The sequence below is a fragment of the Podarcis vaucheri genome (genome assembly GCF_965113315.1).
Source record: "Podarcis vaucheri genome assembly, chromosome: 5".
NCBI classification, from domain to species: Eukaryota; Metazoa; Chordata; class Lepidosauria; order Squamata; family Lacertidae; genus Podarcis; species Podarcis vaucheri.
In genome coordinates, this window is record NC_138763.1 from 98,966,671 (window position 1) to 98,989,796 (window position 23,126).

General features: G+C 43.3%; 1 protein-coding gene across 1 annotated transcript in view; it reads right to left on the minus strand.

Moving 5' to 3' along the window:
- VWF (von Willebrand factor) overlaps window positions 1–23,126 on the minus strand; it is a 155,897-nt gene that overhangs the window by 68,356 nt on the left and 64,415 nt on the right. The window contains exons 25-30 of the mRNA XM_082222998.1: window positions 22,926–23,082; window positions 21,850–22,011; window positions 20,859–20,994; window positions 16,753–18,083; window positions 15,458–15,577; window positions 11,617–11,760 (exon numbers count right to left, since the gene is read on the minus strand). Of these exons, the coding sequence (XP_082079124.1) occupies window positions 11,617–11,760; window positions 15,458–15,577; window positions 16,753–18,083; window positions 20,859–20,994; window positions 21,850–22,011; window positions 22,926–23,082 (2,050 nt within the window). The remainder of the gene's footprint in view (window positions 1–11,616; window positions 11,761–15,457; window positions 15,578–16,752; window positions 18,084–20,858; window positions 20,995–21,849; window positions 22,012–22,925; window positions 23,083–23,126) is intronic.

Genomic DNA, 23,126 nt, shown 5'->3' on the forward strand with positions numbered 1-23,126 from the left:
TATCTGAAGATGACAGGGCAGTTCACAACATAAAAATGGGAACCTTTGGACTTGCTCATTCTCATGCAAACCAGACCGTACATTTGTTTATATATTTACACTTGTTACTCTTTATGTTATGTGCGCAATATCCCTATATCTATAGATGTGCAATGGTAGATTTATAGTACAATAGGAGACTTATAGTACAATAGCACAAATTCTAAGCATTTGTACGTAAACTGTAGAGCAAGATATAGCAACATACTTAATGTATATGCAAATAGCTTGGCGCTTACATGGAAAACAAACCTGCAAGGGAACATTGTAGAATGTAGAGGATATATGAAAAAGGTTCTGGAGGGGAAATATTTTTAATTCAGTACCAACCAGAACAATGGAACTTTGCAGTAAAAATAAATTACATAAAATAAATTATACACCCATTCAACTCTTCCTCATCACCTCCAGTCAATCTTCCAGTTGTTGGAAAGGATGTGGAAATAGAGGAATGTCTTTTTATTTGTAGTTTAAATGCCTTCTGGCACGAATGTTATGATCCAAATTTTTTATTGAAATAAGGAATATTCTTAGATAGCCTGTTCAAGCTACACCTCGGCTGGTGCTATTATCAATATTTTATGGTAGAAATGAGGAAATAAAATAAAAAAACACTAATTATGGAATATGTTGAAATGGTGCAGTTTTTTGTGGAATTCGATTGATATTTTTATGCTTCCCTTTCCTCCCTTCTTTTTAGCTCATTTCTTATGTTTGTATTACTTCCGTGAAGTGCAAGACACCAGTCAACTATATTATTTATGTCTACTGTCCATAAAAATGTGTTTCACATTTATCCCTTCCTTTGTTTTATTGTTTTAAACTAGGTGGAAAATTAATGAGGATTATTTTTATTTTTATTTTTTTACTTTTTTAAAAAATTATCCTTTTTAAAAAAGGATAAATTATATGACAATATCATTTTAAATAAAATTAAAAGTTCACAAAAGAACTAACTCATCAGTTAGTTACCATTTTCAAAGCAAACTGGGAAATATTATCTTTCTAGTTATGAAACATCATTGAGTTATCTAGGCTGAAGGCTAGGAGAAATATTCAAACACAGCATATTTTAATGCGCTATTTAAATATTTTTAATGGTGCTACAGCGACACCCAGTGGAAAGAAAAAAGCACAAACATACTCATTCACTCATTCATTAGGACAGCATGCTACAACCATCCCAAACTCTTAGTCACTCGAATGCCAAAATATATATTTAACAAATTCCTGACATGGCCTAAGGAGTGTTTTCACTGCTACCAGGGAAACACCCACACAAGCAGCAGAACAGCAAATTACCTGTGTGGCCAATGATCTGCCAATCTGGGTGACTAATCTGTATGTTGCTGTTAGGAGTGGCAAAGGTTGAAACGTTTGTGGCATTAACGGATAGGAACAGGAGATTTGCGGACTTGACTACGCTGTACTCTTTGTGTTTCTTCTGAAATGTTTACTTGGCTAAAACATTCTGTAGCATATTAATCACCACTATCGGGAATTTCTGTCTCCCCTCCAAAGAGATCTTCTGATGCCTTACAGTAACAATAACTGTGTTGGAGATACTTTGCACGGTAACGACCCACTATGCCTCCAGATGGCAGGGGAACCCAGAGAAGGATCTCTGATGAAGAACTTAACACATGGACAGGGACATGTGGAGACATGAAATGGTTCAGTTCCATTTGCCCAAAGCCACATTGAAAACAGTAGTTGTACAGCAGAACAGCATCATCCAAGAATCTAAACTTGATTTGAAGGGGAAATGTGTGTGCGTCCTATGGGGCGAATGCAGGCTTTCGCTGAAGCCTGGAGAGCGAGAGGGGTCAGTGCGCACCGACCCCTCTCACTCTCCAGGCTTCAGGAAGCTCTGCGCAACCCTCAGGAGACTGGCTCCGAGGGTTGCACAGAGCTGCCTGCAGTCCCCGGCTCAGCGCAGCTCTGCGCGGCCACCGGGAGCCGGGCGCGAAGTCCTGCCCAGCTCTGGATGGCCGCGCAGAGCTGCCTGCAGTCCCGGGATCAGCGCACTTCTCCCCATAGCCAGCCCCACAAGCTCGGGGGACAGCGGGGAGGCAGAGCGCGCCTCCCCGCTGTTTCCCGACCTGGTTCTTACAGCCCCGCACCTGGGGAGGAAATAATTTTTTTCCCCTTTATTTCCCCCCCCCAAAAAAAAACTAGGTGCGTCCTATGGGCCGGAGCGTCCTATGGGGCGCAAAATACAGTATATAAAAGGCCATCACATAGGAGAGTCTAGACAGGGATCAGCAAACTTTTTCAGCAGGGGGTGGGTCCACTGTCCCTCAGACCTTGTGGGGGGCTGGACTATATTTTGAAGCGGGGGGGATGAATGAATTCCTATGCCCCACAAATAACCTAGAGATGCATTTTAAATAAAAGCACACATTCTACTCATGTAAAAACACTCTGATTCCCAGACCGTCTGTGGGCCAGATTTAGAAGGCAATTGGGCTGGATCCAGCCCCCAGGCCTTAGTTTGCCTTAGTTTTGTTTATTTGGTTTTTCCATGATCGTTGAAATGTTTTTTCATATTACACTGCCCAGAGTTGTGATTATGTCTCTCTTAGATTTTTACGATTGATTTTACAATTACACTATTCTTATAAACTACTTAGAGATGTTTATGTTAAATGATATATGAACTGTAAAAATAAATCAGTGCTTGGGTGGCAAAGTCCAGAAACAGTTTTGCCATCCCACTCACTGTGTCGGTTAGACTAGCAGACATTGGTAAAGGTAAAGGTAAAGGTACCCCTGCCCGAACGGGCCAGTCTTGACAGACTCTGGGGTTTGCGCGCCCATCTCACATCTAGAGGCCGGGGGCCAGCGCTGTCCGGAGACACTTCCGGGTCACGTGGCCAGCGTGACAAAGCTGCCTCTGGCGAGCCAGCGCAGCACACGGAACGCTGTTTACCTTCCTGCTGGTAAGCGGTACCTATTTATCTACTTGCACCCGGGGGTGCTTTCGAACTGCTAGGTTGGCAGGCGCTGGGACTGAGCAACGGGAGCGCACCCCGCCGCGGAGATTCGAACCGCCGACCTTTCAATCGGCAAGCCCTAGGCGCTGAGGCTTTAACCCACAGCGCCACCCGCGTCCCTAAGACATTGGTACTAACCAATAATAATTGAAATAAAAAAAATTCTTCCAGTAGCACCTTAAAGACCAACTAAGTTAGTTCTTGGTATGAGCTTTCGTGTGCATGCACACTTCTTCAGATACCAACACGACAGACCAACACGGCTACCTATCTGTAACAATAATAATTGGTTTCCCCACCATGAGAGGGGATGAGAAGATTTACTTGTTTCAATTCCTTTATCATTTCTCTGCTTGGATCTTTGCAGTGTTGAATTCATGCTGAGTTCTGGTTTAACTAAAAGAACTTCTAAAATTAATTCCAGAATTTGAGCATACATAGCTTGAAACACCCAGATCAAGCAGGATTGCTGGGTTTACCTCCCAGTATACTGCCTGCCTAGCATTTATTATTTGCAGTATGTCCCACTCTGCTCCTCAGCCTTCCAACTGGAGGCTGAAAGTGGGGACATGAAGCTCCATCAAAGAACAGCAGTTTCCATTTAATGGAAAGGAGAAATCAAGAGTGGATGAAAAGATAATAAAAGCTAGGCATGTGCTTTCTTCAGAAACAGAGCAAAGTACAGGCTCTTAAAGATGCAACAACAGGGGCCATCAAGAAGGAACACCGCAGAAAGGTGAGAGCCACTTCCCTTAGGCATGAGCTGTCCACCAAAATCTCCTAGCTGTAGAAGACTTCTGACTTTGCTCAGTGCAGGCATGGAACCCATATGTAGATTAGTTAAAGACCCACAAAGAAGAACTATTAAAATTATACAGGCCGTCTTTTGCACCTGCCATATCAATGAACTTTCCACAATAACAATAAACTTTACAGGCAGTCAAGTTCTTAATGGGAGATTTTTAGGCATATGAGGATCTATTATTCAACAATTCCATTCACGATTTAGAGAATGGGCGGGGGCAGAACAAGAGACAAAACAATCCCTCAGGCATTATATTGGGGCGCAATGGGAATGCGAGAGAAGCTGTACAAAGCTAATACTTTTTAAAAAATTGGACAGGAAATAAAAACATAATGGTTGGAAAGAGAAATGCAATGTAGACAAAAATCCAAATGTACTCAAATGGTAGAGAAGCAGAAACTGAAACATGATAGAATATCCATTTGTAGCTATTTTCTTCGTCTGGACACACACACCCCAAACAAAAACCCAAGGAATAAAATGTTAAATCATTTTACAAGAGGCAGGGGAATTCAACAAAGCAGAAGTTCCTGCCTGGACCTCATGAATCACCATATTAAAAAGGTCTCCACGGTTTTAATCACACCTCCTCAATGGCTTTGACCACGGAAGCATGAATCCCCAAAGGCCTTTCTTCCCCCACACTTATGGAATGCTTCCTGAGGAAGAAGTCAAAAGAAGCAACTTACTATTACTGAAATATGACAAAAGCAGACACCTGACAGGAAGGCTAAGACCTGTGATATACGATACAACTGCACTGAACTAAAAGGTTAACCTGTCGGACATACCCAACTTAAAGTTCTTCTTTGGCAATCACTCGTAGCCGAGTAAGATTGTCTTCCATGAACACAGTCTTAACAGTGAGTCTGTGACTGTGGAAGCCAATTCTGGATCCACATGTCCTTCCACAGTGGGGACAGAGGTTCCCAGATGGTAGCTGATCACGGTGAGGGTTTTCTAAGCGTGCTTTCCTCTTAGCACATATCTCCTTTTTGTCCTGAGTTTGAGCGTCTTCTAAGTTCATGACACCTTTGGTAAAGGCTGTTCTCCAATTGGAGCGCTCGCAGGCCAGTGTTTCCCAGTTGTCGATGTTCATACTACATTTTTTTAGATTTCCCTTGAAAGAGTCTTTGAACTTCTTTTGTTGACCACCAGCATTACGCTTACCATTTTTAAGTTCGGAATAGAGTAGTTGCTTTGGCAGATGATAATCAGTCATCCACACAACATGAACAGTCCAACGAAGTTGATGTTGAAGAATCATCACTTCGACACTAGTGATCTTTGCTTCTTCCAGTACACTGGCATTAGTTCGCCTGTCTTCCCAAGCGATATGTAAAAATTTTCGGAGACACCGTTGATGGAATCTTTTGAGGAGTCGGAGATGGCATTTATAAATGGTCCATGTTTCACAAGCATACAGTAAGGTTCGTGGTAAAAGAGCTTTGTAAACAAGTATTTTGGTTTCCCTGCGAATGTCCCGGTCCTCAAACACTTTGTGTTTGGGCGAAAGTTGCACTCGCAGAGCTTAGGCGATGCTGGATTTCAGCATCAATGTTGGCCCTTGTGGAACGATAACTGCCCAGGTAGGAGAAGTGATCAACACTTTCCAATGTAACACCACTGAGTTGGATTTATGGCACCGCAGAGCGGTTGTTTTGTGCTTGTTGGTGCAGCACTTTGGTTACTAGGGTGTTGAGTGATAGGCCAAGCTTTTCATAAGCTCCTGAGAAGATATTTAGGATGGTTTGGAGGTCATCCTCTGAAGTGCACACACTACGCTGTCATCAGCATACTGAAGCTTTATGACGGAAGTTATGGTAGCCTTACTCTTTGCTTTCAGTCTATTCAGTTTAAAGAGCTTTCCATCTTTCGATACATGATTTCTACCCTGGTGAGAAGTTTCCCTTTGACAATGTATAGGATCATGACAATGAAAATAGTAAATAGAGTTGGGGCAATAACGCAACCCTGTTTAACACCTGATTCCACTGTAAATGGTTCACTTTGAGAGCCATTGTTATCTGTGATAGTTGCTGTCATATTATCATGGAGGAGCCGAAGGATGTTCACAAATTTATCTGGGCAGCCAATTTTCAGAAGGACATTCCACAGGGCATTACGATTTACAGTGTTGAAGGCCTGAGTCAGGTCAATAAATGCCATATATAGGGGTTGGTTTTGTTCTCTGCATTTTTCTTGAAGCTGTCAAGCAGAGAGAAAATTATGTCCACTGCCCCCTTGGAAGGTTGAAAACCATTTTGGGATTCAGGAAGAGTAGCTCTGGATATAGTTATATAGATGGTTTCCCAAGATCCTTCCAAGAGTTTTGCCGACCTCAACTAATAAAGAGGTGCCTCAATAGTTTCCACAATCCGCTTGATCACCTTTTTTTAAAAAAAAAAGGTTGATAATTTTAGCATCCCAAAAGTCTGCTGGGATCTCCTCTCTCTCCCATATTTTTTCAATGAGCTTGTGAAATTGTTGTGTAAGTTCAGTTCCACCCACTTTGAAGACTTCAGCGGGTATCCCATCATATCTGCTGGCTTTGTTGCTTTTCATTTATTTAATAGCTGTACACAACTCTCCCAGATTTGGAGATACTGCAAGCTCATCTGTAATTTGTTTCTGTGGAATTTGTGAGAGAACCTTAGAGGCTATGGTGGAGTTGCGGTTAAGGAGATGCTGGTAATGTTCTTTCCAGCACAATGCAATAGCTTCTTTATCTATTAGAAGTGTGGTACCGTCTGTTGAGCATAGGGAACATATGCCATGATTTATTGGCCTATAGATGGTCTTTGTGGCTTTAAAGAAACTTTGTGCATCATGAGTGACAGCTAAGTGCTGGATCTCTTGAGATTTTTTTTATCCACCAGGTGTTCTTTAGTTTTCTGGTTCTTCTTTGAACCTCATCCTTACAGCGTTGGCATAGGGTTTTTTTTTCTTAGTTGCACAGTTTTTATCTCTTTGCTAGATCTGAAAAGCCTTCCTTTTCTTGTCAATAATGCGTTCAATATCACTATCACTCTCATCAAACCAGTCGTGGTGTTTCTTAGTTTGGTATCCAATAGTTTGTTCACAGGCTGCAATAAAGATGCTTTAGTTTGGTCCAGTGTTCCTCGATGTTATCAGGGAACTGAAAGCAGATGGTCCTTAAGAGTCATTTGGAAGCAATCCCACTTAACAGGATCTTGAAGAGCTTGAGTATTCATTTTGCGTCTTGGTTTCCTCCCCTGAAGCTTGCATTGAGGTATAATCTTGATAGCCATTGTGGAACATATTAATCTGTGGTCTGTCCAGCAGTCGTCGGCACTCATCATAGCTCTGGTAAGGAGCACATCATGATAATCTTCAGCTCTTAAAATTACATGGTCTAAGAGGTGCCAGTGGCTTGACCAAGGGTGCCTCCATTGTGTTGTAAGATTTATTTTTTTGTTGAAGGAGTGTGTTGGTAATAACAAGGTTGTGCACTGCAAATATAGTCAAAAGTAATTGTTGCCAATTCCTTCTTTCCCAATAGTCCCAGGCCACAGAAATCTCACCCAACTCTTGCATTAAAATCACCCAGGCGTCTCTGATAGAATGGCATCCAGCTGAGAATAAAAAAAATTCTTTAATGTCTTCCAATGTTGGTGCATAAGCACTGTGGAACGCCCTCCCATCAGATGTCAAAGAAATAAACAACTACCTGACATTCAGAAGACATCTTAAGGCAGCCCTGTTCAGGGAAGTTTTAAATATGTAACACTGTACTGTTTTTAACACTTGATTGCTAGCCGCCCAGAGTGGCTGGGGAAACTCAGCCAGATGGGCAGGGTATAAATATTATTATTATTATTATTATTATTATTATTATTATTATTATTATTATTATATAGTAGTCTGTTGGTTTTGGGCAAGTTTTATTTGAAGGGTTGAAAGTCACTCATTAACGCTGGTAGGGACTTCTGACAAGAGCTTCACAAGATCGTTTTTGATAGCAAAGCCTACTCCATGTATTCAACGTTCCTGTTCAGACAGACCTTTCCAGAAGAATGTGTATCCTCCTTTTTCTTCCTTCAGTTGTCTCTCTCCAGCTCTCTGAGTTTCTTGAAGCACTGCACTGTTAAAACATCACAACTCTCTTGCAATGATGGCGGTCCTGGATTTGGGACTTTCATTATCTGTGTTATCCAGCAAAGTTTTGTTCCAAAGGTCAATTTACATAGTTAGGTAGGTGCTTCTGGGTGCAGATTTTAAGCATCCTTTTTTAATTATATCATCCCTCCAAATAACAATTGCAATTTTTCTGCCTCAGGCGCCAAAATGACTGGAGAGAAGTTGGAAGTATGGATGCAGAACTGAGGTCATATCCACATCATAGAACTAAAGCACATTGCTTCTCCGAAAGAATCCTGGGAAACTGTAGCTTGTTAGGCGTGCTGGGAGTTGCAACTCTATAAAGAGTAAGCTACAGTTTCCAAGACAGTTTGGGAGAAGCCATCTGTATGGTTGTAGATGTGGCCAGAAGTGCACTAAATGTGATTCATCATATTTAACATAACGGTCACATTTTAACAAAATAATAATAATCTGAATATACAGCAAATTATATATTGCAATGTCTAAATGAAGCTACCCTGCTGAGGATGGTGAAGGAATATATAAGCTACTGTTATTGCTAGCAGGAAAGGCCATCTCAGAGTTTTCTCATTCATCAAATACAGGGATAATATTCTCCAAAATTCACTTCTAGGAGCCAGTTTCAGAGTGGCGCTGCAGAAGTATGCTTTATTATTGTTGTTGTTGTTGTTGTTGTTGTTGTTGTTGTTGTTGTTGTTATTATTATTATTATTATTATTATTATTATTATTATTATTATTATTATTGTCAGGGAACTGCCATCGGCTCAGGGGTGAGAGGGGAAAGGCCAGGTGGATTACAGAGAGCCCCCGAAGATCGTGGGAAGCAGCACTTCCTCAGCCGAGGAAGGAAGCCACGCCTCTAGTGAAGAGGAGAGGCAGGGGGCGGAGGAGGCAAGGCGGTGCCAGGACACCTTGCCGGAGCAAAGTGGGGAGGAGAGAGGTCCCCCGTTACCCAAGCCCTCCTTGCGCAGAAAACCTCCGTGCAGAAAGGGGAGGTACAGACTGGGCATCAAGAAACTGAAGCACGTGAAAGTAAGTGGTTACAGGCTAGGTGCAAAATAAGGATCAGGCAGACTCAGCAATGGAGAATAAGAAGCTGAGGTTCATTGCCAGGCAATAAGGACCCAGTTTGGAATCTCTTCCAAAAGGAACTGGGACCTCGATTGACAGAAATCCAGAGGTCTTTATACCTGAGCAAATCACAGCAAATCATAGATCATGAGACAACCATGAGGGATTCACAATATTGTCAGCGAGAATCAGCCAATCAGCAAGCTGTTGTCACGCTACCAGCTCCTGGTCAAGCACTGGTCAAGCACAGGGTTCTAGTTCTGCTTTCCGATGCTCCCAGTGACGCTTAGTCTAACCTTTCCCCTAGTTATGACAGGACAGGGAGTTTTGGAGATTTTGTGGTTTTGCTCTTCCTGTTCTGTGGATTAATTTAGCCTGTATCTGAGGGGATTTTGTACCAGAATCTCTGATTCACGTCTTCCCCTTGTCCAGGGTACACGGATGTTTGTAGGGGAAAGGTCGGTTCCTAACTTTGCTGTTCCAAGCAGTTTGCAGTTTGCTAAGGCACAATCTCCCTTTGATTCAAATGGATTTTAAAATACTGTATTCCTTGATTATGTGTAAGCATATATGAATATATGTTGAATATATTGATTACTGATAACTGATTATATGGATAGCATAGGGGTAGCCCTTCTTCCTTGCCTCAAAACTACTCTGCTGGGGAAGGTTTAAGGACCGCCCACTCTCAGATTCTGCCAGTGACTGAGCAAGACACGGAATACAGGCGCTCAGCATTCTAAAGGTTTTATCAGTAATAAGAAAGCCGTAGAACACGCTTTGGAGGCATATTGCCTGATTGCTCTCAAGCAATCAACAAACCGATACCACTAACAATTATTTGCGTATTTAGGCATCTTACAGATAAAAATAAGGACCAAGCTTAACGCCAATCAGACATAATGCTGAAGGCGTAAAAAGGGATGGAGTCCACATGAAAGCAAGGGGCTGGAGGGATTCTGCGTGTCATTTCCAGTCTCATAACCCTAGTTTTGCATCTTTACCAGCCCTTGGTGATTGCTGATATGCATCTCCAGCCCCAAAGCCCAGGCAGCAGGGCTGAGAAAGACCTCAACCGAAAATTCTGCAAAATGACCACTAGCCAGAGCTGGCAGTACCAGGCTAGACAGTCCCATTGACCCAGCCCTGCAGAAGGCATCCTCGCGCTGCAACCCAGCTGACCGCCCCAGACTGCTATGTGTGCATTTCTGCAACTTACCTAAACGAACGAAGCCATTCCTCTCACATAGGAAAAAAAAACCCTGACAGAAAATTCTTGACCATCTGTTTGGTTTTATTATTATTATTATTATTTCTCCAGGCTGAGAAAGCAATCATGGCCAATCCTCCAGCGAACTATGGAAGTCAGGTTTCATTTCTCACTTTTCGGCAGCAATAAACTCTACAGCACAAAGTAGGCCAAGGATCCTAAAATCTGGATACTCCCCTGCTCCTATGGGGCCCTGATGTTAGGCTGCTGCCAGACAGACTATATTTTCCAGTCCAAAAACATTATGGGTGGGATCCAAGGCCATCTACGGTGTTGCACACACGAACTGGGGCTTGACTGACCCCCCCCTTCTGTAGCCAGTTCTCTCCCCACACCCCCTGCTGCTCCTGAAGACTGTGGGATTCTCCAGAGTGGGAATAAATGTGGCACAAGGCGCTGCGGCCAGGAAGCAAAACCAACGAACTGCCACCACTCCAAGCAGATGTGCACAGGAGTCTGTTTGGGTCTCGCACAATTCATTTTATGACCATTTAAGGAAAGCCACAAAATGAGGCTTGACATTTTAAAGGCTTGCATTGGGGCCTTCCGTTTACAAGGGGCCGACCTCATTACCTTTACTGTTTTTCAAAGGTGATAAGGAACGATTTGGCTAAAACTGGGGGAAATGGAAGCTTGTGGATTTCATTAAGGGTCCCTTTTCCACTCGTGATTCCCCGACGATTGCCATGACAGAAATGTTGGCAAGGCCCTCACCACATCGTTGGTTGTGACGCAGTTATGTACACAGGTGACCTACAGGAGCATCCTGTCACCTGCTGAAAGCCCATGCAACTTGGTCAGAAAGTCAGCTGACCTTAAGCATAGTCTCCATCTGTGCCAAGAATGCCAGGACTGTCATGAAAACCCTTAAGCTGGCGCACAGAATCCCCAATTCCCATTTTCGTTAAAGACATGCTAACTGGAAATAGCTTCCTGTCACTTTGCTGTCAAGTGTGCAGATAAATGTGTGTGTGTGTGTGTGTGTGTGAGAGAGAGAGAGAGAGAGAGAGAGAGAGAACTCAACTAAGCCACATTAAAGCTACACCAGAGTTTAGATCCAGCCAGTATAGCTGGAAACCAATACATAGACTTTGAAGTCCTACATTTCCCGACAGCTGACAGGTGATTCTTAGAATTGTTGTTGTTGTTTAAGCCATGTTGTAAGCCACCTTGTGCTATAGAAGAGCAGGGGGTGAAATGTTTTAAATTCAAAAAGCAAGTGTAGGTGGGGTCAACCCAATAAACTTCATAGAGTCGCTCTCTGTATAAAGTCCCTGCCACCTCACAATAATCTGGTCCATCACTTACCTAGTTTGCTGGGGCCTTGCTCTCTTTGGTGAACTGAGCTCACCAGAGACAATAGGCTCGCTTTTTCTTGGGGTACATTCCATGAAATTTCCAAAGTATTTGCTTTTCCATATTGAAGAACTGCCACCTGAGTTGTAGTTCGACCTGGAGAAGGGGGTGGGGACAACATAAAAATTATTGAAGCAAAAGGCATCAAGAAGTTAAAGTGGTAGAACGTATGAAGCCTGATTTTTAATGGTTTGCACCCACGAGACATTTAAATAGTTTGGGTAGCTAGAAATGAGAGGACACTTGGATCTATGCTATATTCATTGGTATCGGCCACCTCGCTGGATTATGGAGAAAGCTAGAGAGTTCCAGAAAAGACATCTACTTCTGCTTTATTGATTACGCAAAAGCCTTTGACTGTGTCGACCACAGCAAACTATGGCAAGTTCTTAAAGAAATGGGAGTGCCTGATCACCTCTTCTGTCTCCCAGTAGTGATGTATGGAAGTGAGAGCTGGACTATAAAGAAGGCTGATCGCCAAAGAATGGATGCTTTTGAATTATGGTGCTGGAGGAAACTCTTGAGAGTCCCATGGACTGCAAGAAGATCAAACCTATCCATCCTTAAGGAAATCAGCCCTGAGTGCTCACTGGAAGAACAGATCGTGAAGCTGAGGCTCCAATATTTTGGCCACCTCATGAGAAGAGAAGACTCCCTGGAAAGACTTTAATGTTGGGAAAGATGGAGGGTACAGTTTGACCAAACTGCAGGAGGCAATGAAAGACAGGAGTGCCTGGCATGCTCCGGTCCATGGGGTCACAAAGAGTCAGATACGACTAAATGACTAAACAACAAATCGGCCACCTAGTTCCCAGATTAACTTAGATCTGCCATTCAGAAGAAAGTTATTTTGGTAACCAGTTTGCCCTTTACACCTTATATTGGCTGAAGTTGTCAATGCATCTACCCTGCCAGAAAAATAAATACCTGAGTGACAGGCCCAGGCAACACATAAAATGAGGCAGTATAGTTCTAAGGTGAAAGAATGAATGCAAGGATGCAAGTGGGAAAGTTATTTTTGAAAGTTCCCCTGCATGCAAGGAACTAGCACAGGAGAGAACAGAGGGGGCTAGAAGCTTTGTCTTTGCCAAACTACTTTTATTTTTGCAGATGGTTTGTGTTTGTTTTTCTACAGGGGGGACAAATGGCACTCCTATCTGCACCCTGCAGCGCTACAGACCACTCTCACGACGCTACCAACATGTTGCTGTTACATGTTGCGGCAGATTAAGCCCTGTCTGAGAATTTCCTAATTTACACTCCTCTACTTTGAAGTCATAGTGTTCATTTTTACTAAAACATATTAATTTCCCCCATATGTCAAATATTGGTTTGCATATTTTTTTTATCAAAGCAGAATGGTTTTAGCAACATCTAATGCAAACAGACCAAATTCAAACAATTTATGTTGAAAAATTCTATTTGCATAGATATTACACGGGCATGTTAAAACCTAAGTTGCCGATTAATTTATATTTCTGATATGTGTCTTTACAATAAAGTGGGATAGTACATTTCTCTTTGCTTTAGAAGACCTTGGATTTGAAAACAGCTCATGGTTTGAAAACAGCTCAGGAATTCGAAGTTGCTTAGCAGGAAAGCAAGAACTTGTTGGTTTGCCACTAAGTGTCTGTCCTCCTTAACAAGGTCAGAAAAAAATAGTAGAAAGCTGTATATGTGGTGTAGTGGCTAAGAGCGGTAGACTCGTAATCTGGTGAACCGGGTTCAATTCCCCACTCCTCCACATGCAGCTGCTGGGTGACTTTGGGCTAGTCACACTTCTCTTAAGTCTCTCAGCCTCACTCACCTCACAGAGTGTTTGTTGTGGGGGAGGAAGGGAAAGGAGATTGTTAGCTGCTTTGAGACTCCTTCGGGTAGTGATAAAGTGGGATATCAAATCCAAACTCCTCTTCTTCTTTGTGCAAGAAGAGATGCTGCGTCTGGTTGGGTGGATTCAGGTGTCTGAGCTAGCCCAACATCTGCCTTGAGTTTGGCATGTGCCAAACGAGCAGAAAATCTGGTGCAGCTTGCTGTGATGATTGCCATAATCAGAGGCCTCGGCCCAGTATACCTGAAGGAGCGTGTCAACCCAAATCGCTCTGCCTGGATGCTGAGGTCCAGCGCCAAGGGCCTTCTGGCGGTTCCCTCACTGCGAGAAGCAAAGCTACAGGGAACCAGGCAGAGGGCCTTCTCGGTAGTGGCGCCTGCCCTGTGGAACTCCCTCCCATCAGATATCAAAGAGATAAACAACTACCTGACATCTGAAGGCAGCCCTGTTCAGGGAAGTTTTTAATGTGTGACATTTTAATGTATTTTTAATCTTTTTTGGAAGCCGCCCAGAGTGGCTGGGAAAACCCATCCAGATGGGCGGGGTACAAATAATAAATTATTATTATATCATTATTACTAAGTAAAACCATTCTAATTATTTATTTTACGAGGGTGGAATCCAACTGGTGCTTTTGTGCTCATGGAAGAACTTTTCATCCAGCCGAGACATCCAATAATGAAAAAGGAGCAAATGGGTTTTTAACCCAGAATCCAGCCCTCTCATCGCACCTGTCTAAATGTCCCTGATAATCATCTCAAAATAACTTGGGGAACCTCCTGAGCAGTGCGGAAGACGGCACTGGGGTTGAGGTTGAAGGGGGAGAATCGACAAAATTTGCCTTCCTACCTCCTTTGCTATTGGATGCCTTGAATGGATCAGACTCCTTCCATGGGTGTAAAGGTATCAATACCACCCTAAATGTACATCCCATCCTTCAATATAAAACTTTTCTAGGGTGGTTGATATGTGGGGAAATCTATGTAGACTGAACCACACTTTGATATATATCTCTTCTTTTTTCTGCACATGGCTTAGATTTTATCCATGATTTGTTCATCTCTGAACATGATTTAGTTCTAATATGTGGGATTTCTGGTAAAAAATTCTGTTAATGGGTAATCATTTGTAAGCTTCTTCACATAATATTTCACCAAAAAATATTTGAATTCCAATTAACATTAAATTGTTTGTGTGCTAGGTGTAAAAATAACCAAGAATGTCACAGGTAGTTTAAATGCTTCCCTTTTTTATTGTGTTTTAACATTTGTGACCAGCCTCAAGAATTTATCTGTGACTTGGATAATTGTTTTCTGTAACAATACTTTAAAAATCCATCTGTAGCAATAAACGGTAATAATGTATTTTCAACCCAACATTTTATCACCATTTGCAGGGGAGACAAATGCCCCAGAATCTCAGATTTCAAGAAGATGATTTCATACTAATTAATATCATACAGCATCACTTGTAGAACAAAATTTATTTTCGATTTCCCAGTCTCCAGCTTAACAATAATGAAATTGCGAATGCACCCCAGTACTTCACTGGCTATTTCTGCTTTTGAAATTTCTTTCAGGATAATCAAATTTCTCAGAGGGACAAATAAAATTATTACTGTTTGCAGTGCTTATTTTAAAATTATGTTAAAAATTCATTTACACTTTGCCTTCAACTGTTTATAGGGTTGTGCTGTTTCCTGGGGCAAAGCAGGGGACCTCAGCTCCCAGGGGTGAATTTTGGTTCCTCCATATCAGGGGTGGGGAAATTCTGGCACTTTGGCTACATTTGCTGCAGAATTTCAATTGTTTGTTTTTTAAACACACATACCTGCTTAGGTCTATGACAAATCAAGATTCTTTGCAGAAAGTGTTCCTGGTTCACCACTTCAGTAGTCTCCTCATGCATACAATGAAAATAGACCCCAAACTTCTAAAACGATTGAGTAAAATATATGGTACTCACCAACATTGCTGTGCTCAATAAACGCTTTCACAAATTGTTTCATTTCCTCAAATTCTGATTTGCTAACTTTTGAGCTCCCATCCAGAAGAAATATGACATCCATTGGTTTGCTGCAGGTTTCTAAAGATTTTTTAAAAAAGAAAAAGCTTGTAATTCTTTTTTAAAAATTATACAAAGTAACTGTTGATAGAAAGCAACTGCATGATTTCACAGAGAGAACACAAGAGGTTCAAAACATTATTGAGGGAATATTGAGGGAATACATTCCCTGTCAACTCGTCTAGTACAGAATCCCTGCATGACTCTCACAGAAACACAGAACTGCAGAATAGCTCTAGCATCCACACCATGCTCAGATTTTGGGCCCTGCTGTCACCTCATGTCAATAAAAAATACAACCCATTTCCCATGTAGGAAAATTGCAGGGAGAGTATAGAACCAAACAGTGAAAATGTTCCAGAAGAACTGCAAATGCCGTCTTGGCAGTCAAGATAACCCTGGGACTAATTGTCATTTGGTGCAAGAATGAGCTCACCTGTTTTGAGCCTTTGAAGCCTTAGTTTTGGTTCAGCTGGTCAGGAGAAGGGAGGCTTCTCACACTGGCTGCCTGTCAGCTTCCACCTTTATCTAAGTCAGGCATAGGCAACCTTGGCCCTTCAATGTTTTGGTACAACAACTCCCATGATCCCTAGCTAACCGGACCAGTGGTCAGGGATGATGGGAATTGTAGTCCCAAAACATCTGGAGGGCCGAGGTTGCCTATGCCTGATCTAAGTGATGGAAGTAGACTGGGAAGGGGCCTCTAACCAGGGGTGAGTTAATAGGGCTATTGATGCCAACTTACATAGCTTCCTGTGCATATAAGTAATGCTGAACGTATTAGCACCTCACGGACAAGTCATGCCAACTGCTTGGATGTATCTATCTCATTTGTAGCCATGCTCACACAGGTAAGCACTAGAACTGGCCATTCAGGCATTTTTGACCCCCTTCTTTGGGATCCCTGCACCAAACCACTCACACGAGCTCTCCTTCGGGTCTGCAGATGAAGACAATGGAGAGATGAATCTTTACAAAAACCAGCCAGAAGCAACAGCTCAAGGGGGTAGGGTGGGAATGGTATGGCAGTATCTGTGCTATCCTACCACTCTGAATTCTCCATGGCCTGCTCAAATGTATTAGAGAAGATGCAGTCTATTGGCTCCAAAGTTTAGCAGGGGAAAAATGAGTTAAATTTTAAAGAGGGTGCTCTCATGATTCAAAACAAAACCCCAAGTTAAGAAAACAGGCATTACCTTCCCTTGAGCAGCATGTTTTTAATACCAAGTCAGGTCCTTCTTGGATGAGTCTGTCATAATCCTCTAAGATGATGGGAGCCTGACTTAACTCTCTGAGTTCCTGGATGTTGGCGTTAGGGCTTATACCAATGGGAATGAGGTTGACATCAGTGGGTGGGCGAGTGATGGTATCTGTGGCAGGATTCGCAGTCACCATGTAAACCAAGTGTGGAGCTTGCCTTCTTCCCCTTCTGCTTGTGGATATAGTTTGTTCAGAGACAAAGTTGAGAGCCTTTCCGGTGTTGGTGGCATTCCCTCCACGGAACTTGATCTCCCTCACCTTCTTAATCAGGTCGGTTTTTGACTGTCTGTCCCTGAAGGAATATTCCACCGTGATTGTGAACGAGTACTGAATGATAGTGATATGAATGGTTTCTTCTCCGATATCCATTTTTCTGATTGTGCGGGCGATGAACTCTTTAACCAAATTGAAGTTCTCCTCGCCAACTTTGTCAGACCCCTCAAGTAAAAATACAATGTCAATGGCCTTATGAACAGAAACTAAAAATGTTGTTGGGGCTGCTCTGGTTAACTCCCAGCCGAGTCCAGGGACTGCGGTGACACTGGGGATGGTTGCAATAGGGGGCTGTGTGGTAAACAACATGGCACTTACTTCAGGCACAAGGCCACAGAAGTAATCAATTATTTCATCCCTACGTTCCCTTAGTTCAAGCACACTGTTCATTATGAAGGCTTTATTCTCAGGTGACTGCCTTTCAATTAATTGAATTTGGTCAATGCTGATGTGAGGCCCAAGTCCGACTGGTATTACGGTGATTTTCTTCTTTTTCAAAAGTGGGAAGATCGTTTGAATTTTCTTCGGATCCTTGCTAGCTGTAAGTAAGACAGCGATTCTGGCAGCGTTTGTTCGTGGAGCTTTCCCAAACACATGGAATACCACATACTTAAGTACTTCAGTTGCAGAGGCAACATCTCCACCAGTGTATTTTATATTCTGGACAATCCTCCTCATCTGAGATGGCTTTTTAATATCTTTGAGGCCAAGGTAAATGTGTGAGCCAGTTCGGTATTCTAGGATCGCCAGGCGAATTCTTTTCTGGGAGATGTGTAGTTTTTCCATCATGCCAATTATGAAAGCTTTCAGCTGTTCAAAATCACTCTCAGAAAGCTTATTGGAGCCATCAACTAAGAAAGCAAGGTCCATCATTTTACTGCAAGAGTATTCATAGGTTATCTGATCTTCGGGAGCAATAGTTGTGGTCATTAGAATTTCATCTGTCTCCTTTGGATCACACCTATGGCATGTCAAGTTTCGTCCTTCACAATGGCTGGGGGGGGGGTGGTGGAATCAACAAGATAAACCATTAGAAACAATAGCAGTATTTCTCCACAAAACTTTTGCAACTAAGGATTGCCTCAAAACAACCAGGCAGAGAAGACACTGTAAACTGGAAATGAGTTGATTCCTTTCTCCACCTTCAGACCGTCATTGTGCTAGAATTAGTAACATATGCATAGGAAAGATTTAAAATAATTGTCTGCACCAACAGAATTACAATATGTGAGTTGAATAAAAGTCAAGTGTATTGGGTTGTCACAAATCCCTACTGCAGTGTGGCCTTAACTGGAAGTGGCCTTCATTCTCACTCTTCTGGTCATGACTCTCCCACTTACATACTAGGGCCATCAAACTACAGAACTGGTTATGAAAACATTCATACCCACCAACATTTCAATATATCTCAAGCATGTTTTCCCCCTTGTTCTCGACATCTTCAAAGAGTTTGTTTCTTCCAGTTGTTAAAAAAGCAGATCTTGAAACAGTGTCAGAAGAGCGAGGACAAGAAGAGTGAGCAGACTACATTAAGAAGGACGGTTTCTGTCTTGCTGGAACAATATGCCACGTGTACCTTCTTGAATTTCAGGGGGCTGGACTAGATGACCCACAGTACCCCTTCCGATTCTACAATTCCATGAGTCTACAATTCTAGAACCTAGCCAAGGTAACATTAAAGAATTTTGCATGGTTGTTTAATGTAATCTTAATGCTTAAGTACCATGTTTTGTTTCAGCTGCTCCATTGTTCCACCAAAATATAAGCACAATACTGATATGAAGGGGGATGGGAATGCATCTTCTTAATTCTGATGCAACCAGGACAATGCAATACAATACAATCAAGAGAATTAAGCGTCCCTGAAACACTTTTTCTACCAGGAGATGTGGTTGCGTGTCAAAACCCCTCCCCCAGAAAGAAAGACACAGGACACAATGTTTAAGTTTAATGGGCATGAAATGGCCACAACTTTATTGATTAGAGAATTGAAGGTATTGGCCCTAGGCATTGGCTCCTATCCGCTACCCGGCATGATGTCCGGGAAGGGTTAACACTAACCGTGGGAGGCCCCCGTTGGAGTACGCCAACTAGGATCCCACGGGTGTCACCGCTTGGGGCGTGCCGGGGGCCCTTACCTAGGTAGGTTTCGGACAAGACAACGCCCCTCGGAGTCCTGTACTGGACTACCCCATTTCCTGGGGGAAGGTGATGGCGTTCCTTCCCCCCCATCCATTTGCATAACAATTGAACCCCAGCCAATGCCTAACCGCCAATACAGGGAAAGTTGTGACGGTTTGCTACGAGGTAGGCGAAAAAACCAAATGGCGGAAGATCGCCAACTTGGAAAAATTCCTACCAGGCCCCTTGCGGCGACCAACCGAAGTCCATAGCAAGGTCATGACTACCTACGGCTACCTAAACGTCTAAGGGTGGGTGGGATGGGAAAACCTCTCAGCTGGTCGGGAGTGAAGAGGGCGGACCCTGGGCGTGCCCGGCTTAAAATACCTTAAGCCACGCCTCCCCCCGGCCCGCCGATAGGCGGGCGGGGTCGCGAGCATGCCCAGGGATTCCCCCAACTCTCGCGGGGGCCAAGGTTAGCCCCCGCGCTTGGGGAGGAGGGGCTAGACCGCAACCCCCTCTCCTCCCCATAGTCGGAAATGGCTTTACGGTGTGGTCAGGGATGCTGCAGCATATAAAGTCTCCCTCTTGAGGCTTCCAGTTGCTGGAAGCATCAGAGATCTCTTGCTCCTGATTCTAGTTCCCTAGCTGTGCTGCACCTTGCCTGAATTTCCTGGGATGCTGACCTCACACTACTGCCTGACCTTGCCTCTGTATCACGTCAAACCTAGACTGATTCTCCATTCATGATCTTAGTTCCTATATTGGGCTGCTCTGCACCCATGTCCTAGTTGGTAGTGTTTTGGTAAGAGGCTTTAACCGGCTGGGTCCCTACACCCCAACCCCTGAGGGCACCCACTGGAATGTGATGCTTTTGCCTTTGTCTTGCCTCATCCTGGGTGTGACAAGGACTGAGCTGAGGCTTTGGAAGTTCTGAAACAATAGCAGCGCATAATCCACTGACATCATTGGAGATGACGTAATGCTGTTGTGGCTAAGAATTATTGGAATGAGTACACTGATTTGCAATTTATTGTTTTAATCCTGGTGTAAATATTTGGTGGATGACATTCTACAAGCTTCCAATTTTCTTTGGATATTTGCTATAAAAATGCTTTCCTATTGTTTGTACAGGTGGCGTAGGCATCTAAATTAGGTGACAGCTACGTGCAGTGATGTATCCCTGGTGAGGCAAATGTACATAACATTGCAAAACTGCGTGGAGGAAGAAGTCGCAGTGTGTTGCCATGCACGTTAAATCATTAGCAGGAAAACTGTGGTATAGGATTCTAGGCGAGCAATTTCTCTCAAACGATATAGTGTTTAAAATGATCCGATTTTACAGCGCTGATAACCAAGGCCTGCATTTCCTCTCTGAATTCAAAGGGCAATCATCATTCAGAAAGGGGGCTTTAGGCATCAAATCAACCCTCAGATATGTAACGTAAATGCTATATAAGGAATGATTCTGCAACCAGAACCTGGTTTTTACTTGCAGGGTGCCCTTCCTCCACAACAGAAAACTTTTCCGGAGTCTTGACTAAATACTTGTGCCTTCATGCAAAATCAAGACTGAAATTCACTGCTCTGGGTTATTCGCATGCATACATTCATGCTCCCCGTGCTCAGAAAAACACATCTGTTTTACCAGGATCGGCAGAGCTCCGCATCTTCAGTGTTCAACACGATCCTCTTCCCGTGGGGAATCCGGAGATTGTCTAATTCACACACCGGGCATTCTTCAAGATCAACACAAGACTCTGACAGCTCATCAAGTATTTTCCCTGTTTCAGAAGAAGAAGAAGAAGAAGAAGAAGAAGAAGAAGAAGAAGAGGAGGAGGAGTTTGGATTTGATATCCCGCTTTATCCCGAAGGAGTCTCAAAGCGGCTAACATTCTCCTTTCCCTTCCTCCCCCACAACAAACAATCTGTGAGGTGAGTGGGGCTGAGAGACTTCAAAGAAGTGTGACTAGCCCAAGGTCACCCAGCAGCTGCATGTGGAGGAGCAGGGAAGCAAACCCAGTTCACCAGATTACGAGACTACTGCTCTTAACCACTACACCACACAACAATATTAGAAGTTGGGCTTTCAAAAGAAACAGTAAGCAACCATCTACACTTCCACTTCCCAAGCACCAATGATAAGGAGGGGATGTGACATCTGCTTTCTGAAGGAATTGAGTTACCCACAGGTGGTCCAGTTGAACAACTCAGCCAATCCCATCTCTACCTGCTCTGGGGACCATAGGAGCCAACTCCTAGGGGGCAAGGTCCCTTTGCCTCCCCCAATAAAATATTTGAGGCCCCCCCCCCAGTTTACATGCATTGCCATTCACATGGTGAGTGTGTGTGTGTGTGTGTGTGTGTGTGTGTGTGTAGCGTTTTGTGATTGATTATGTGAGGTGGGGCTTACCTGCCCCACCCTCAATATTTTATTCCAGTTGGCACCCCTGCTCTGGACAGTAAGGATGGAAGTCAAGATCATCTGTGTGACTCCTCCTGCCGATGAGAGGGGCAATCCCAAAGAATCTCCAAACCAATCCCCACCTTTCCCTACCAGAAATTGATAACAAAATTTATTTTCACTTTTGATCGCAGAAGCTAAGCTAGTACGTCCACACCAAAAGGACCATGCTTGCCTGTTGGACAATGAACATGACATCCTTCGACACACTTCACAGGGCAGACCACTGGATCCAAGTGCTGGCATGTCTTTGGACAGGCAGGGCCACAGCTGTTGTATCGCCATTCACACAGGTATCCTCCTCCTCCTTCCTTGTTCATGTCTTCACAACTTTGTGCTACCAAATATGAAGAAAAAACAACAAGAGCTGGATGCCTGTGCCATGAAGTAACAACGAGACTTCACATCTTATAGTGCTTCTGAGTATTCAGTATACTTTGCACGATCCCGTTTATAACAAGCCTGCAATGTGTCAGCACCGGTTATGACCATATTGCAGATGGAGGTTATGAGTTCATGGAAGAAGTGAGATTCAAACTGGAAACTTCACTTCACACTACTATAGATTCCATCTAGGGGTGGACTCAGCGACCTTGATCTGGTTTGTTTCTATGCCTTGATCTGGTTTGTTTCTATAGTCAGGGTTCAGCCTCACTATATATATATAGGATATTCAAAAAAAAATCCACAAAAATTCAGTACTTTTAAAAAACAACAGAAAGTGGACAAAAGGCTGTCTTTCATGCTTTCACTTTCTTTTTACACATACTAGTAACTAGCTGAATGCAAAAATTCCAGTGAGTTCCATCCATAGTCATGCCTTAGGTGTGCTTTGCCACTCTGATATACGTATGAGATCTCAGCACAAACCAAAACACCGCAGTTTCCTCAATTCTGTAGAACACGGGTGGCCATTTCTTGGTTTTGTTTTTTGATAGATTTCCCATTAACAGCAACAAACAGAGACTTGGATTAAATGAAACCGACCTACTCTCTCCTATGCCAATGCAAGCACCGCATATTGAGGTCACATCCACACTGCACAGTTTAACGGTCCTGGCTTCCCCCAAGGAATCCTGGGAAATGTGGTGTGTTTGCCACAGAGCACCCTGCCTGCACCCCTAACAAACTCCAGTTCCCATGATTCTTTATCCCATGACAGTTAGCATAGTATGATAGTGCTTTTAATGTGCACATCGCTCATGCCGTGATTATCCATTCCCCACCCCCCTACAACTCTCCAGCACTTACGGCATAGAGTAGGAGACCTCCAGTGAACCACAACCCCTTTCTGCGCACAGGCATGGGCGTAGGCAGCCAGGACGTCACAGAAGCAAGTGCAATCCCCAATGGATTCACAAGCACAGGTGTCATACAGGCAGATATCCACATATGGCTCAGGGTCCACCTACAAGGAAAGTCATATGGGTTACATGTGCTAGTAGCTTTCCA